The sequence below is a fragment of the Globicephala melas genome, chromosome 1 (assembly GCF_963455315.2).
Source record: "Globicephala melas chromosome 1, mGloMel1.2, whole genome shotgun sequence".
NCBI lineage: Eukaryota > Metazoa > Chordata > Mammalia > Artiodactyla > Delphinidae > Globicephala > Globicephala melas.
The window spans coordinates 99,911,553-99,926,883 of record NC_083314.1 but is presented as its reverse complement, the minus strand read 5'-3'; the positions used below and the strand labels follow the sequence as shown (position 1 = coordinate 99,926,883).

Here is a 15,331-nt window from a genome sequence, read left to right as displayed (position 1 = left end):
TCTTATTTATCATTGTATCGTCACCATCTAGTACAAGGCTTAGTAGTTGCTGAATAAGTAAATGAATGATTTTGTTATGAAAGTTGTGAGATTTGGTGTGAATTCTCACATCTTATGCTCACTGTCAGGAAATTAAGTTTTGGAAGTTATTTGAGGGAGTTCTGTTAGTAATTAACTTAGTAAAAAGTTATATTTACCTCTAACGTAATTGCCTTGTCCATTTGTAGTTATTTAGGAAGAAAATAATCACTATTCTTATGGTTTTGGTTTATCGTGGATAAAACTGTATCGTGGATAAAGTTTGTTAGCAGTTATAGAGATGATTTTCAGGAAAATGTCACCAACACAGGGCATTCCTTAAAGCTGATAAAGCCCAGTACAGCTTTAGTTTCAAGGATTCTTTCTTGAATAATTTAGACCAGTATTATATTTATCCTCTTTATAAATTATAGAATTTCAAGGTTGGAAAAGATTTTTAAATGTATTCATTTATGTGAATGAGAACTCAAATCTGTTAATAACAATTTCTTTATATTACTTTGTTCTGCAGCCAGAAAGGAACATGTCAGTTCTGTGTCTACAACTTTTACCTTAGATTGGTCATCTCTTCCATGCACACTGGAATATCTTTCAGTTTATTGTTGCTGAGAACAAGAGTACCCAGATTTTTCATATTGCTGATTGTTTCTGGCAAGCATGTTATTTTATTCCGTTGGAGCCATAATGTGTGTAGACTTTGCATTCTGAAAAATTAAGAGGTTCCTGTGATTAATCACATACAATATGAAAACCCTGGTTCTTATTAACCCAAAATTTTTTTAAATGTCATCTTGTATAACATCTCCTTTAACCAGTATACATATTGAGTTAACTGACTTCACATTACCTTATTTTAGGGAAACTATGACAAGGGAGATTTCAATCTCTACCTACTGTATAGCTCTCATCATGTAGTGGTAGAAATTAAATCAATGTATTCTAGAATTCTTCACTATTCTCATAGGATTTCTTGCAGAAGACCTGCTAAAAGGCTATCTAATCTGAATTAGAGTCTTAAGAGGAAACTCAGAAATTATTAATATGCCCATTTAGGGCAAGGCAAGTATGCATAATGGTTAACAGCATGGACTCTGGGGCCAGGGTGCCTGGGTCCAAATCCTAACTGGCACACTTACTAACTGTGATCTTGAGCAATTTACTATCATCTCTACATTAGTTTCCTCAATGTTTTTAAAGTGCACAGAAGTGCCTGGCATGCACTAAGCAATGTTGTTATTGCTGTGGCCTATTCTTGTCAATTTGTTCAAGTCAGATAGCCAGTTTTTCTCTCCCAAACCCGCCCCCCCCTTTTCTTTTTTTGGCTGTACCACGTGGCTTGTGGGATCTTAGTGCCCTGACCAAGGATCAAACCCAGCCCTCTGCAGTGGAAGCGCTGAGTCCTAACCACTGGACCATCAGGGAATTCCTCAAAACCCTTTTTTTTTTTTTTTAAATTTGGAGTACATGAATATATTCTGTTAAAAAGTAGCATACATTATTTGGAACTAAATAGATCTATTGTGATTGATTATGCTTGGGGTCCCCTGTGTTTTGTCTATTCTTTCTTATTTATCATAGAGAGCTTCAACATGTCTCTTGGTAGCAAAAAAGTTATTTATGTTACCTTTCTACAGTATCAGGAAGTTGTTCAAGTCTGTTGCTTCCCATATCAAGCCACTCAAGGGCAGGCATGTTCAACACAGCAGGAGGGATTGTAGTAAAGTGGTTCATACTCAGATCAAGGTGAGTAAGCTTTAACAAGTTGCTGAGCTGAAGAGGAAGGCAAGGTTTTTCAAAATAAATGTCAACAACGTAAACTACTAGAACACCCACAATGGTAAAGGAGATATATCACATCAAGGATTGTCTACATGATGCTTGCACTTTATTTAGTCACAGCAGTCCACAACAAATTTGAGATAACAATAATGCTAAATAACCTCCAGATAAATGAAAAACTCTCTCATAGAAAGTTCATCTATTCAAAGAAAGCTTATCTTCCAAAATAACCAAGCTCCAGGGTTTATAGCACCTGCCTGGCAGAAGCTTTTTTTTTTCTTTCTGGGAGTAAATATATGTTATGTTTTCCTTTTATCTAGTAGTTGAGATTTTCTTGGGAAAACCCAGACTTCAGAATAATAGTTACTTTTGTTAACCCCCTTTCTTTGTGCCTGATGCTTTTTTTTTTTTTTTTGCGGTACGCGAGCCTCTCACTGTTGTGGCCTCTCCCATTGTGGACCACAGGCTCCGGACGTGCAGGCTCAGCGGCCATGGCTCACGGGCCCAGCCGCTCCGCAGCATGTGGGATCTTCCCGGACCGGGGCATGAACCCATGTCCCCTGCATCGGCAGGCAGACTCTCAACCACTGAGCCACCAGGGAAGCCCGTGCCTGATGCTTTACATAACGTTATCTCAGTCATAGAATTTACTGTTTGGTAATTCTATTTTTAAAATGAAAACATCAATAAAACATTTATTAAGACTATATAACAACACCAGTGTGCTCAGCTTAAGAAAACAAATATATCAATATGACTGCCCTCAATGTACTTCTTCCTTCTTCCTCTTTGAAGATAACTCTATCCTGAATTTGGTATCTATTATTTCCATGCATTTTTTAAATGTTTTTATTACTATACATAAATACATGTTTTCTATATAGTTCTCTCTATATATTACTATTATGTGTATTTTTCATAAACAAAATTATCTTTATATGTTTTTGAATTTTATTTAAAGATGATGATACTGTACTTATCTTTCTTTAACTTGCTTTTTTCTCTCAATATCAGTCTTTATATGTATTCACATTGATGCATATAGCTCTAGTTTATTCATCAACTTTACAAGGTGAGTACCTTTTTTCCCTTTTATGGACAAAATGGTTTAGAGAAGCCATGTGACTAGAAATGATGGAGCTATGATGTGCACTCAAGTTTTCGTGGACCTAAAGCTGCAAAATTTCTAAATTTCTCTTTCCTCTGTAGTGAAAATTTCAAAATGTAAGAATTTAGTTAACTTTTACAAAAGACTCTCCATTTAGCTAGGCAAGTTCTATGTTTTATTTCTATCTCAGGGCACATTCAGATTCATTCCACAACTTTAACACCTCAAAAAATGCACAAATACAGCGTTTTATGGGTAATGCAAAAAAGCAGTTTTCCATTTAGTAGGTGATATTTCTCTAGCTTTATAATTCGTCATGAATGAAACACTTTTCAAAACTTGTCATCAGACTTTTAAAATTTTCAAATGATTCAGAATAGTGTATAAAAAGATTGTTTTTACATTAGCATAAATTTGTTTGTGTGTTACAGTGTGTGCAATTTAATGGCTGAGAGTTAAGTCTCCTGTTGCAGATTTCTCAGTGGGACTAGAACTCTTTGGTTTTAAAAGCTTGAAGAAAGATATTAAAACCATTATAATCTAAGTCTTAATTTTGCATATGTGAAAACTGAGACCTAGTTATGTAAAGTGGTGTGTTCAAGGCCTCACAGCTACTTAAAGGCCACACTTGGAAATAATTCCAGGCTCAAGATCTCAGTTCACTATTTGTTCCTGTAAAACGTATTTCTTTAAGTAAAGACATTAAGGTAAAGACAGGTTAAGAGACATGCCCAAATTCACATAGCTTTTTAGTGACGGAACCAAAGCTAGAAACAAAATCACAATAATTAAAAATTAGAGGGCTTCCCTGGTGGCGCAGTGGTTGAGTCCGCCTGCTGATGCAGGGGACATGGGTTCGTGCCCAGGTCCGGGAGGATCCCACATGCTGCGGAGCGGCTGGGCCCGTGAGCCATGGCCGCTGGGCCTGCGCGTCCGGAGCCTGTGCTCCGCAACGGGAGAGGCCACAACAGTGAGAGGCCCGCGTACCGCAAAAAAAAAAAAAAAAAAAAAAAAATTAGAAATAAAATGTTTATTGGCCCTCTTTTAGGTATAAAGAAATTGTCCCTGTGATCATGATTTTCATCATAATCAAGAGTATACATTTCACTAAACTGAACTATTATAAGATCAGATGGATATAGCTATAGAAACTATGTTTTACTTGCAAGAGCAACAATAATTGGTGCATGTTTACTGGTTTGGGGAGGAAAGTGACATTCTTACCAAGATAAAGTGGGAAAGGGGAATAGTCTTTCATTTTGAGTTTTATTATTTTTCTTAACTTTTATCTTGCAAAATCATTGTTTTCAAGGCAAAGCACCAAGGAAATTTCCTTTGCTGATTCTAAGAGCCTTAAATATGCTTGAAAAATGACAGGAATGTCTATATCTCTATGATCAGTTTGGTCTTACCAAGAACAAGATATCATACCAAATCAAAGTTTGAGGGCTTTCCAAGCCCACTGCCTTGCTTTACTTGGTAGAGCCTAGGACGCTAGCAGACACTTTTCCTAAACTGAAGAATTCATGTCTTTTTACTTTACCTCTATCTCAAAAGCTGATCACCTATAAAAACTAACTAATAAACAAAAGAGTTTTTCTGTCACCACATTGTGCTTTATGATAATCATTTATTCATTCAATAGGCATTAAGTAACATCTACAACCTAGGCTGTACCTTCAATTCTGGGAAGTGAAATAAATAAGATTCTCACTCTGGCCTTCAAGGAGATCACTAATGATGTCAGTACTGTAACAATAATAGAAATAGCTTTTTATGCTAAATAAATCTTTCTCTAATTAAAAACATGCTTTATAATAATAGGAAATGGTTTTCTCTAAACATTTTCTGAAATAAAATTTATAGCATTCTTCCATTAGTGTTATTTTTAATGATCACGCAGTGGAGAAGTAAACCACCAGTAGAAGGAAAATAAAATCATAAGTATTTATATCATTCTGACCTCTTGTGGAAGATCACATATATCTCTGTTAACAGCAAGTTCAAGTTTCTCCAGTCTGGCACAGTTACTTAGTTCCTTGGGGACAGTTTTGATTTTGTTGTAACTAAGAATCAGTTCCTGAAGTCTAGTGAGCAGTCCTACGGGAAAATAATACGCAGTAAAGAGCAGAGGGATATAAAATAATGTTTCCAGTTACTAAGTATTACAGCATAACTTACTTGCCCGTTTCATATTGGCAAATTCACACTTAGGCTCTTCCCTTTTCCCACTATGTGTCTTGCCCCTTCTTCAGATAAAGAGCTGGTGATTTATCAGTGCTATAGACAAAAATATTTTTTTTATTCGGTTTTATCTATACTATATCCTGACTAGTTTTCCATTTGGGGATTTTTTTTTTTCCTCATTTAAGGAATTATTTCTAATTTTCTTTCTTGTCTTCAATTTTTTCCCTTCTAGGAGAAATAACCAAACCAACAATATTGTTTCCAGAATCTACACAATATTATTTCCAAAGAGACTTCTCTTGCATTGAAATCTCATCTTGAATCACCTCAGTAAATCCAGAAGCTTGAATCCCCTGGAAGCTTCAGTTTAGACTAGATGTTTAAAATTTTAAGATTCGGGACTATATAAAGATGAGATCTTTATTCCATGTATCAAAAAAAATTATCAGTGAAAAACACAGGAATAAAAGCAATTTTCCTTACCAATTCCTCGAGGTATGTCTGAAATTGTGTTTCGAGATAAATCTAACACTATAAGGTTCTGGAATCTTCCAATGAACTCAGGAATTTTCACCAAGCCAGTTCTATGAAGTTGCCATTCCTGTAGCTGATTTAGTTTTAGTAGAGAAGAAGGGAGGGTCTAAACTCAAGTAAAAAAAATGAAAGTTACTATATTACTTAAATTATTTTAGTATCATGATATACAGAAATATGACTGTAGAGATACTATTTGATTTGTAAAAGAACTTAGGAATATTTTTTCTTTAATGGGTTATATTTCCAAATACTTTGTGCTACTTCTAAGTTTTAAGAACTTCCCTTTTTTGGTGGGTGCTAAACCTTCAAACCCCAATCATAATAACATAAACAGAAATAACATATTTCAGTCAATATTGCACACACATAGAGCTGTGTTCTAAAGATTCTATTTTATTAGGCTTAACTAGAATACATATGTTACTGAACATGAGAATATGGTGGCTAATTGAAATTATAGAGAAAAAGATCATTCTAATCCAAACTTCTCTTCCCATTCTGTTTTGAAATAGTTTAGTTTTTTTTTAAGCAGATTTTCTTTTAATTTAAGAATTTTAAAAGTTTCAACTATACTGAACTCTATGCCTTTTCCCTTTCAGCCTAAAGTAGCCAAAAGACAAAATACAGGCGCTAACCCCCTAGCTAAATATACTGATATGTATGAAAACAAACACTGACTCAAGGGATAGAGGTGGCCCTTGTCAAACTTAGAGTAGGCCTAATGTAATTAAGCAACTATGTTTGTGTGTGTGTGAGAGAGAGGGAGAGAGAGAGAGAGGGAAAGAGAGAAAGAGGAGATAATGTGAATTTGGTTGTGGACCTAAGAAAAAGATTAATATACATTTCCATTTTGTGAAGTTTTAACTGAGCATTTGCTGTTTTTTTTTACTTTAAGGCCAAAGCTTTATTTAAAACACCTTCCGCTGCTTTTAGTTGAGCATTTGCTTTGAAAAAGCTACACGATTTTTGTTAAGCAGATGGTCATCTTTTTACGGAAAATGAGAAATTACTTATTAGAAGGATTAGTGGGAGAAATATTACAAATGACTTAAATTTAGGCAGAGTTCAAGCACATTGGTTGAAGTTTTGCAATAAACAGTTGTGAAGTTACATTAATTTTCAGTTCATGTTGCCCAAATTCATTTGGTACATTATTAGAATTCCTAACTATTCCAGACTTAAGCACATAATTTAAGAATCATTCTCTCAACTCTCCCACAAAATGCGAAATATAAAAAATCAAATATTACTTCTATAAAGCTTACCTTCCATTCCTCATTTTCTATCTTCAAAATGACCCTTCCATCTTCCCTGGTGACCTTTTCTCTTAGCTTGGTTAAGCTCACTCGTTCTTCCCAGATTCGCACTAGCCTAGGAGACCAGGAAATCATTTTAGTTCACAGGTAATGACATAGGTAGCATTCACTTTTGTATGAAAAAGTGACCCATCAAAAACAACCACTTGGGGGCTTCCCTGGTGGCGCAGTGGTTGAGAGTCCGCCTGCCGATGCAGGGTACACGGGTTCCACGGGTTTTTGTTTTGTTTTGTTTTGTTTTGTTTGCGGTACGCGGGCCTCTCACTGTTGTGGCCTCTCCCGTTGCGGAGCACAGGCTCCGGACTCGCAGGCTCAGCGGCCATGGCTCACGGGCCCAGCCGCTCCGCGGCATGTGGGATCTTCCCGGACCAGGGCACGAACCCGTGTCCCCTGCATCGGCGGCGGACTCTCAACCACTGCGCCACCAGGGAAGCCCGAGGATTTTATTTTAATGAACAGAAAACCAAATAAAAGTATAATATTTGCTATCTATATATGTTTGTGTTTGCAAAACATTTCTATGGAGTCTGAGTATTTTTATCCACTGCTTGTCTGAAAGTTAATTAATCTGCTAACAAGTGCACTGTGGCAATGGTTATGTGTGGCCTTCTAGACTGAACAGCTAAGCTTCCAACAGATGTGGTTAAGTGAGACAAAGTGTATACTGCCATCTATTCAATTACACCACGTTTTATAAAAATAGAACTATTTAAACAGTAGACATAATGATTATTAATTACTTATTACTTACTGAAATATATGTATTTCAGAGCAAGATTTAATGATGGGCAATGAAGTGTGTTATTCCCTAACGTTTAATTTCAATTAAAGAATTCATCAAGCACCCATTATATGCTAAATACTATGCTGGACATTGTGGATACAAAAAGCTCTGTCCTTAATGAGTGAGGCTAACTATTATTAAACAAGTTTATTTCCATCTCTTAAATGATTCATTAATTCTTTCTGGCTCTGTATTACTATGATCTAAGTCCAGAATGTATCACTTAATTTGGTGACCATGGGCAAGACATCTCACCTCTAAGGACCTTGCCGATAAAACATGGGGTTTGGATTAAATAATATCTAAGGTCTCTTCTAGCTCTAGTATTCTATAATTCCTACACTGTTTATTTTAAGCTTGATGTTCTTTCAAAGTTTTGAACAGAAATTTTCTACCTCCTCTAAAACCCTTTTATTATAGCCTAAAGACTTTCTCCAATGTTGTTATACCAACTCTTACCCAAGTGCTTGCTTTCTTCAAGGCAGCTTGGCATCCAAAGACAGAACAATTTCTGTTTAAACTTAAGGCTTTTTGAGCTAAATCTTTAGCCTCTTTTAGCTGAGAGAAGAAGCATTAGATTACATTTTTACCCCTTGCCTGTTTTGTACAGAGAAAACTTGACGCTGCTGAAATTAAATGATTCTTAACTAGACACATATAACAGGTGAAATTCAAGAGTTTAGAACCAACTTGTGATTTCTGACCACAGTTTTTTAAAAAGTGGATAGGATTTATGAGTACTCGAGTCAATAGAGAACAGAGAACAGACTTGTGGTTGCCAAGGGCGGGGTGGGGTTTGGGATTAGCAGATGCAAACTAGTATATATAGGATGGATAAACAACAAGGTCCTATTGTATAGCACAGGGAACTATATTTAATAGCCTGTGATAAACCATAATGGAAAAAAAATATATATATATACACATATAACTGAGTCACTTTGCTGTACTGTAGAAATTAACACAACATTGTAAATCAACTATACTTCAATAAAATTTTTTAAAAAATAGTACTTGAGTCAAGTTTGTCATAATTGTATAATATAAACATAATATGTGTCATAAGAGTAGTTTTACACATTTCAGTCTAGGGAAATATAAGACCTAAGGTGAACATAAGCTTACTGAGTCACATTGCTTAGGTATGAATACAAGTGAATACCAGTTCCACATTTATTAGCCATGTGATCTTTGACAAGTTACCTAGGCCTATCCTTCAGGTTTTCCATCTTTAAAATGGAGAAAATAATATCACCTATGTGTGGCAGAGACTGCTTATCATTCCCCAGTATCTGTTACTCCTCTTCTTCCTCAGTAACAGATCCTCTAAATTTAACTGGGCACAAGACTTCATTTAGCCATCCTCCTTTGCAGTTAGGTATGGGTCATATGAAGCTTTGGCTAGTGAGATGTTAGCAGAAATAGTCATGTGTGCAACTTCCTGCTGGCTAGAATCAAGTACATTGGCCACAGTTGGTGTATCTATGTATTTGGGGCCATGAGGTGACTAAAGTCCATTCCTAAAGGAATGGAGACTGTGCACAGTTGAACAACAAGATAAAAGCCTGAATGTGTGACTCAGTGCAGTGCTGTGCCAGCCCTCTTCTTTGCTGGGAGAATGCCAGTTATTTCTAAGTGTTTACACTTCCTCCAAGTTACCCAAGTATAAATCTTAATTTGTCTAAACCAATCATACAATCTCATTTCCCTGGAAGGTAATTGGATTAGGGGTGTACTAATGACCCAGTTCTGGCCAATGAGAGGTGATGGAGAAGTTTGATGGAGACCTCAGAAAGGTTTTCTCATTCTTAAAGAAGATACAGAAATAAATAATTCCTGCTCTTCTGATAACATAATGATGCCTGGCTGTGATGCCTGGAAGTATACCAGTCATCCTGTGACACTGAGAGAAGCTAACCTGAGGACTAAACTGACACACTGATAAAAAGAAGCTGAGTCTTTAAAACTGTTGAAGCTTTGGAATTGCCTTACCTCAGGACTTCCTTATTGTTTAACCCATTTTTAGTTGAGTTTTCTGTTATTTGCTGACACAAGACCATTTTTTTAAATGAGATATAACTGACATATAACATTATATTAGTTCTAGATGTACAACATAATGGTTTGATATTTGTACATATTGCAAGACTATTAATGTTTAGAAAGAGACCTAACAAATGATAACTGTAGGGGGCTATGTGGAATCTATGAGGAAAGGGGCTATCCTTGCAAGAGTAGTAGGATAATTTGGAGATATCCAATGAGGAAGGTAGGTTGGTATCAATGAGGCAGAGGAAGTGAGAGCCGAACTATTTAAGTATAGCCCAAATAGAGGAATCAGGTGATCCACAGGGGCCCTGGCTGGAACTCACAGCTATTTAAATAGGTGAGAATCTACCGTACCTTCTACTGCCAGTTGTTGTTTTAGATCCTAGGGAATATAATGTTGAACAAACAATCTCTGAAAAGTAGACTAAATGATACTAATCAAACTTTGATGAAGTTGAACAGACTCCTAGGACAACTACTATTTTCACTTACAGACACTTGTATTTTTTGTGGCCCCCATCACATGGCCACACTTAATTGTCAGGTGCTTCCTTTAGTTATATTTTGGGTTTTCAGTAAACAGAAACCTCTATCAAATTCAATAATAGGCATTTAATAAATACTATTTTTAATAATGAGGATGTTATGAATTTTTGCTAATTCAAGATAATAAACATGTTATAGCATACTTTTGTTGAAATTCCTTCTCTCGCTTCAGGTCTTCATTGTATTTCTTTATTCTTTTCTCCCAAACTTCCTTTACAGCATTGACAGCCCCAGTACAAACCACATTGTCTGACATGACTTCTCCACATTGTCACAGAGTCACCAACTTCATTTTGAATAGCTGAATCACAGATGCCATCTCAGAAAGGGCCTGATTGTACCAGAGGAAAGAAAAAAAACAGTAATGTTTTAGAATGTTTACTGAGTACCACAATGATCGTAATAGCTTTTTATTGAACACATTCCACGTTCCCAAAACTATTTTATGCACTTTACATGCCATATTTCACTAAATAATTCTCATATAAATATCATGACATGGGTACTTTTATTGTCTCTAATACACATGAGAAAACCGACCCCTAAAAAAGGTGGGCAGTTGGTTAAGGTCTCATCTCTAATAAGTGGCAGAGGGGGGAACTGATGCCAAGTCTACTTCCTTTGTTACTATTAATTCACAATAATGAAAAACTGCAACTGGTTTACGTGTCCAATTATAAGGAAATGTTTAATAATGGATATACAAGATAAGCAGGTATCTTGGTATATCTGCTTAATCTAAATGCTATATGTACAAGCTGGAATTCAGTTAAGTGGGATATATTGGTATTGTTTTCTCTTGTGTAAAATAAATTGCAAACCGGACTCATCTAACACTGAGGATTGTGATGTGAATCTCAGAAATGAGAGGAAAATAATAATAGGGGAATGGTTATGTAAATTATGGCAGATCTATCTGATGGAATGCTCTTTGTCTTACAAATAATAGTATTGATTTTTCACCAGATTATATTAGTAATAATGAAAAAATTTGATTCACAATTAATTTAACTATTTTGTTCAAAATTCAAGAAGTCAAAGATGTCCACAATTACCACTTCTATTCAACATTATACTGGAATGCAATAATTCAAGAAAATTAAATAGAAAGGTATAAAGTTTGGAAAGGAAAAAGTGAAATTTGCAACAGCATAGGAAAAAAGGTACTCTCATGCACTAAAGGTGACAGTATATATTGTTATATTCTCTATGGAGAGAATTTTAGTAATATCTATCAAACTTACAGAGCCACATTCACACTCATAAGAATATATACTGTAAATATTTTCAATTGTAAAATGACATATTACAAAGTTATTCACTATGGTGTTTTTCATAACAGCAAAAGATTGGAAACAACATACTTTCCACCAATAAATTATAGTACATGCATATCATGGGAAATTATATAGCTCCATAAAGAAGGAAAACCTTTTTTTTTTTTTTTTTTTTTTTGCGGTACGTGGGCCTCTCACTGTTGTGGCCTCTCCCGTTGCGGAGCACAGGCTCTGGACGCGCAGGCTCAGTGGCCATGACTCACGGGCCCAGCCGCTCCGTGGCATGTGGGATCTTCCCAGACCGGGCAACGAACCCGTGTCCCCTGCATCGGCAGGCGGACTCTCAACCACTGCGCCACCAGGGAAGCATGGAAAAGCATTTTATATACTGATATACCATGATCTCCAAAATGTATGACTATGACAGTTTATTGTCCATTCTAATTAATATGGATACTTGGGTCCCAGATTTTTGCTATTATGAGTAATAATTTTTGCTATTATGAGTAATACCGTTTCTAAAATTCCTGTTATCTTCTTGTTGCTCAAGTGGTATTATTCCTATTGTGTATATACCCAGGATTAGAATTGCTAGATCACTGTGTATGTGACTGTTCAAACTTTTAAGATAGAGCCCAATTGTTTTCCAAAATGATTATGCCCATTTATACTCCTACTACAACTGTATAAATGTCCCCACTGATGTATATCCTCACCAATACACTACTACATAAAATGATATCTCACCATGGTTATCATTTATGCTTTCCTGATTAATAAATGTTCCAGGCTACTAAACAAAGATTGTCCAGTTGAATAAAAGACAAAATCCTGTGTATTGTTTACAAAAGGCACATCTAAAACATAAAGATAGAAAAAAATGGAAATACAAAAAAGAAAAAGATCACTCCTAGGTTTATACTCAAGAGAAATGAAAATATATGTTCACACAAAAACTTGTACATGAATGTTGATAGTAGCATTATTCTAAGAGCCCTAAAGTGGAAAACAAATGGCTATTAACTAACGAATGGACAAACAAAATGTGGTGTATCCATACAATGGAATGTTATTCTGGCATAAAAAGGAATAAAGCACTGATACATGCTACCTCATGGAGAAATTTTGAGTAAAATTATGCTGATAGAAGCCAGACACAAAATACCACAAATTGTATAATCCCATTTATATGAAATGTCCAGAATAGGCAAATCCATGAAGAAAGAAAATAGATTAGTGATAACCAGGGGCTTTGCAGAGGGGGAAATAGGAGGGATTGCTAAGAGTACGAAGTTTCTTTTTTGAATGATGAAAATCAACTTTTTGAAATAAATCAACCTATGAAAAAGCAAAGCTTTATGGCTAACAACCAGAATGTAATAAATGTGGTACATCTTGAAAATATAAAAATAAAAGTACTTTTAATAGAATGTGGAAGAAGGAAATGGGGAAGTAGAGGGTAGGGGAGTCAAGAGATACTGTCTATACGTTATGGAACAAGAAATAGAGATTTAAGTTATAAGGCAATCAAAAGAAATTAAAATAGGGATATAACTCTATGGGGGTGCAAGTGAATTTAAGCATCATCTTTCATAATGAAACTCCATAGATAATGTCTAAAGCTGAGAAGACACAGCATAACTGCCTTTGGAAAAAAAAATGTATTATGGAGATAACCACTGAAAACTAATCCTGAAATAGTTAAAATGGTTACTTCACAACAAAGGAGGCAAGAACATACAATGGAGAAAAGACAGCCTCTTCAATAAGTGGTGCTGGGAAAACTGGACAGCTACATGTAAAAGAATGAAATTAGAACACTCCCTAGCACCATACACAAAAATAAACTCCAAAAGGATTAAGGACTTAAATGTAAGACCAGACACTATAAAACTCTTAGAGGAAAACATAGGAAAAAACACTCTTTGACATAAACCACAACAAGATCTTTTTTGACCCACCTCCTAGAGTAACAGAAATAAAAACAAAAATAAATAAATGGGACTTAATTAAACTTAAAAGCTTTTGCACAGCAAAGGAAACCATAAACAAGACAAAAAGACAACCCTCAGAATGGGAGAAAATATTTGCAAATGAAACAACAAAGGATTAATCTCCAAAATATACAAGCAGCTCATGGAGCTCAATATCAAAACAACAAACAATACAGTTAAAAAATGGGTGGGGGCTTCCCTGGTGGCGCAGTGGTTGAGAGTCTGCCTGCTGATGCAGGGGACACGGGTTCGTGCCCTGGTCCAGGAAGATCCCACATGCTGCGTGAGCCATGGCTGCTGAGCCTGGGCATCCGGAGCCTGTGCTCCGTAACAGGAGAGGTCACAACCGGGAGAGGCCCGCGTACCGCACAAAAAAAAAAAAAAAATGGGTGGAAGACCTAAATAGACATTTCACCAAGCAAGACATACAGATGGCCAAGAGGCACATGAAAAGATACTTAACATCACTATTAGAGAAATGCAAATCAAAACTACAATGAAGTATCACCTTACGCCAGTCTGAATGGCCATTATCAAAAAATCTAGAAACAATAAATGCTGGGAAGGGTGTGGTGAAAAGGGAACCCTCCTGCACTGTTTGTGGGAATGTAAATCGATACAGCCATTGTGCAGAACAGTATGGAGGTTCCTTAAAAAACTAAAAATAGAACTACCACATGACCCAGCAATCCCACTACCGGGCATATACCCTGAGAAAACCATAGTTCAAAAAGAAACATGTACCACAATGTTCATTGCAGCACTATTTACAATAGCCAGGACATGGAAGCAACCTAAGTGTCCATTGACAGATGAATGGATAAAGAAGATGTAGCACATATATACAATGGAATATTATTCAGCCATAAAAAGAAACGAAATTGAGGTATTTGTAGTGAGGTGGATGGACTTAGAGTTTGTCATACAGAGTGAAGTAAGTCAGAAAGAGAAAAACAAATACCGTATGCTAACACATATATATGGAATCTAAAAAAAAAAAGGTACTGATGAACCTAGAGGCAGGACAGAAATAAAGAGACAGACATAGAAAATGGACTTGAGGACATGGGGTGGGAGGGTAAAGCTGGGGCAAAGTGAGAGTAGCATCGACATATATACACTACTGAATGTAAAATAGTTGGCTGGTGGGAAGCAGCAGCATAGCACAAGGAGATCAGCTCTGTGCTCTGCGATGACCTAGAGGGGTAGAATAGAGAGGAGGCGACGGAGACTCAAGAGGGATGGGATATGGAGACATGTGTATGCATATGGCTGAGTCGCTTTGTTGTGCAACAGAAACTAACACAGTATTGTGAAGCAATTATACTCCGATAAAGATCTATTTTAAAAAACGGTTACTTCTAGGGTGATAGAAATGGGGTGGATAATATTGCTTTTCATCATTAATCTCTAAATTACTGATTTCTTTAAACTAAAAGTATGCAGTGTGTGTGTGAGAGAAGGACAGAGACAGAGAGTGGGAGAAAAATGTGTTGGTATTACAGAGGGAAAAAGTTTAATGTTTCAGGATGAATGTATAAGTGACAATATGCAGAAAATTATTAGGAGGAGGTCCTTATTTTAAGCAATGCATGTGGAATTTAAACAGGAACAGATCTGCAAGACCTTTTTGCCATCAAGAAACCTTGGGATATTTATGCTAATATTCCAACCCCCTGTCCAGTTACAATTTATTACCTCAGATGTAAGCAGGT

General features: G+C 36.1%; 1 protein-coding gene across 1 annotated transcript in view; it reads right to left on the bottom strand.

The window, feature by feature from the left end:
* Positions 1-15,331, bottom strand: part of LRRC39 (leucine rich repeat containing 39) — a 33,086-nt gene that overhangs the window by 4,099 nt on the left and 13,656 nt on the right. Inside the window, exons 3-8 of the mRNA XM_060302268.1 lie at positions 10,489-10,676; positions 6,916-7,021; positions 5,597-5,753; positions 4,890-5,026; positions 1,664-1,809; positions 591-743 (exon numbers count right to left, since the gene is read on the bottom strand). Of these exons, the coding sequence (XP_060158251.1) occupies positions 591-743; positions 1,664-1,809; positions 4,890-5,026; positions 5,597-5,753; positions 6,916-7,021; positions 10,489-10,601 (812 nt within the window). The 5' untranslated portion in view covers positions 10,602-10,676. The remainder of the gene's footprint in view (positions 1-590; positions 744-1,663; positions 1,810-4,889; positions 5,027-5,596; positions 5,754-6,915; positions 7,022-10,488; positions 10,677-15,331) is intronic.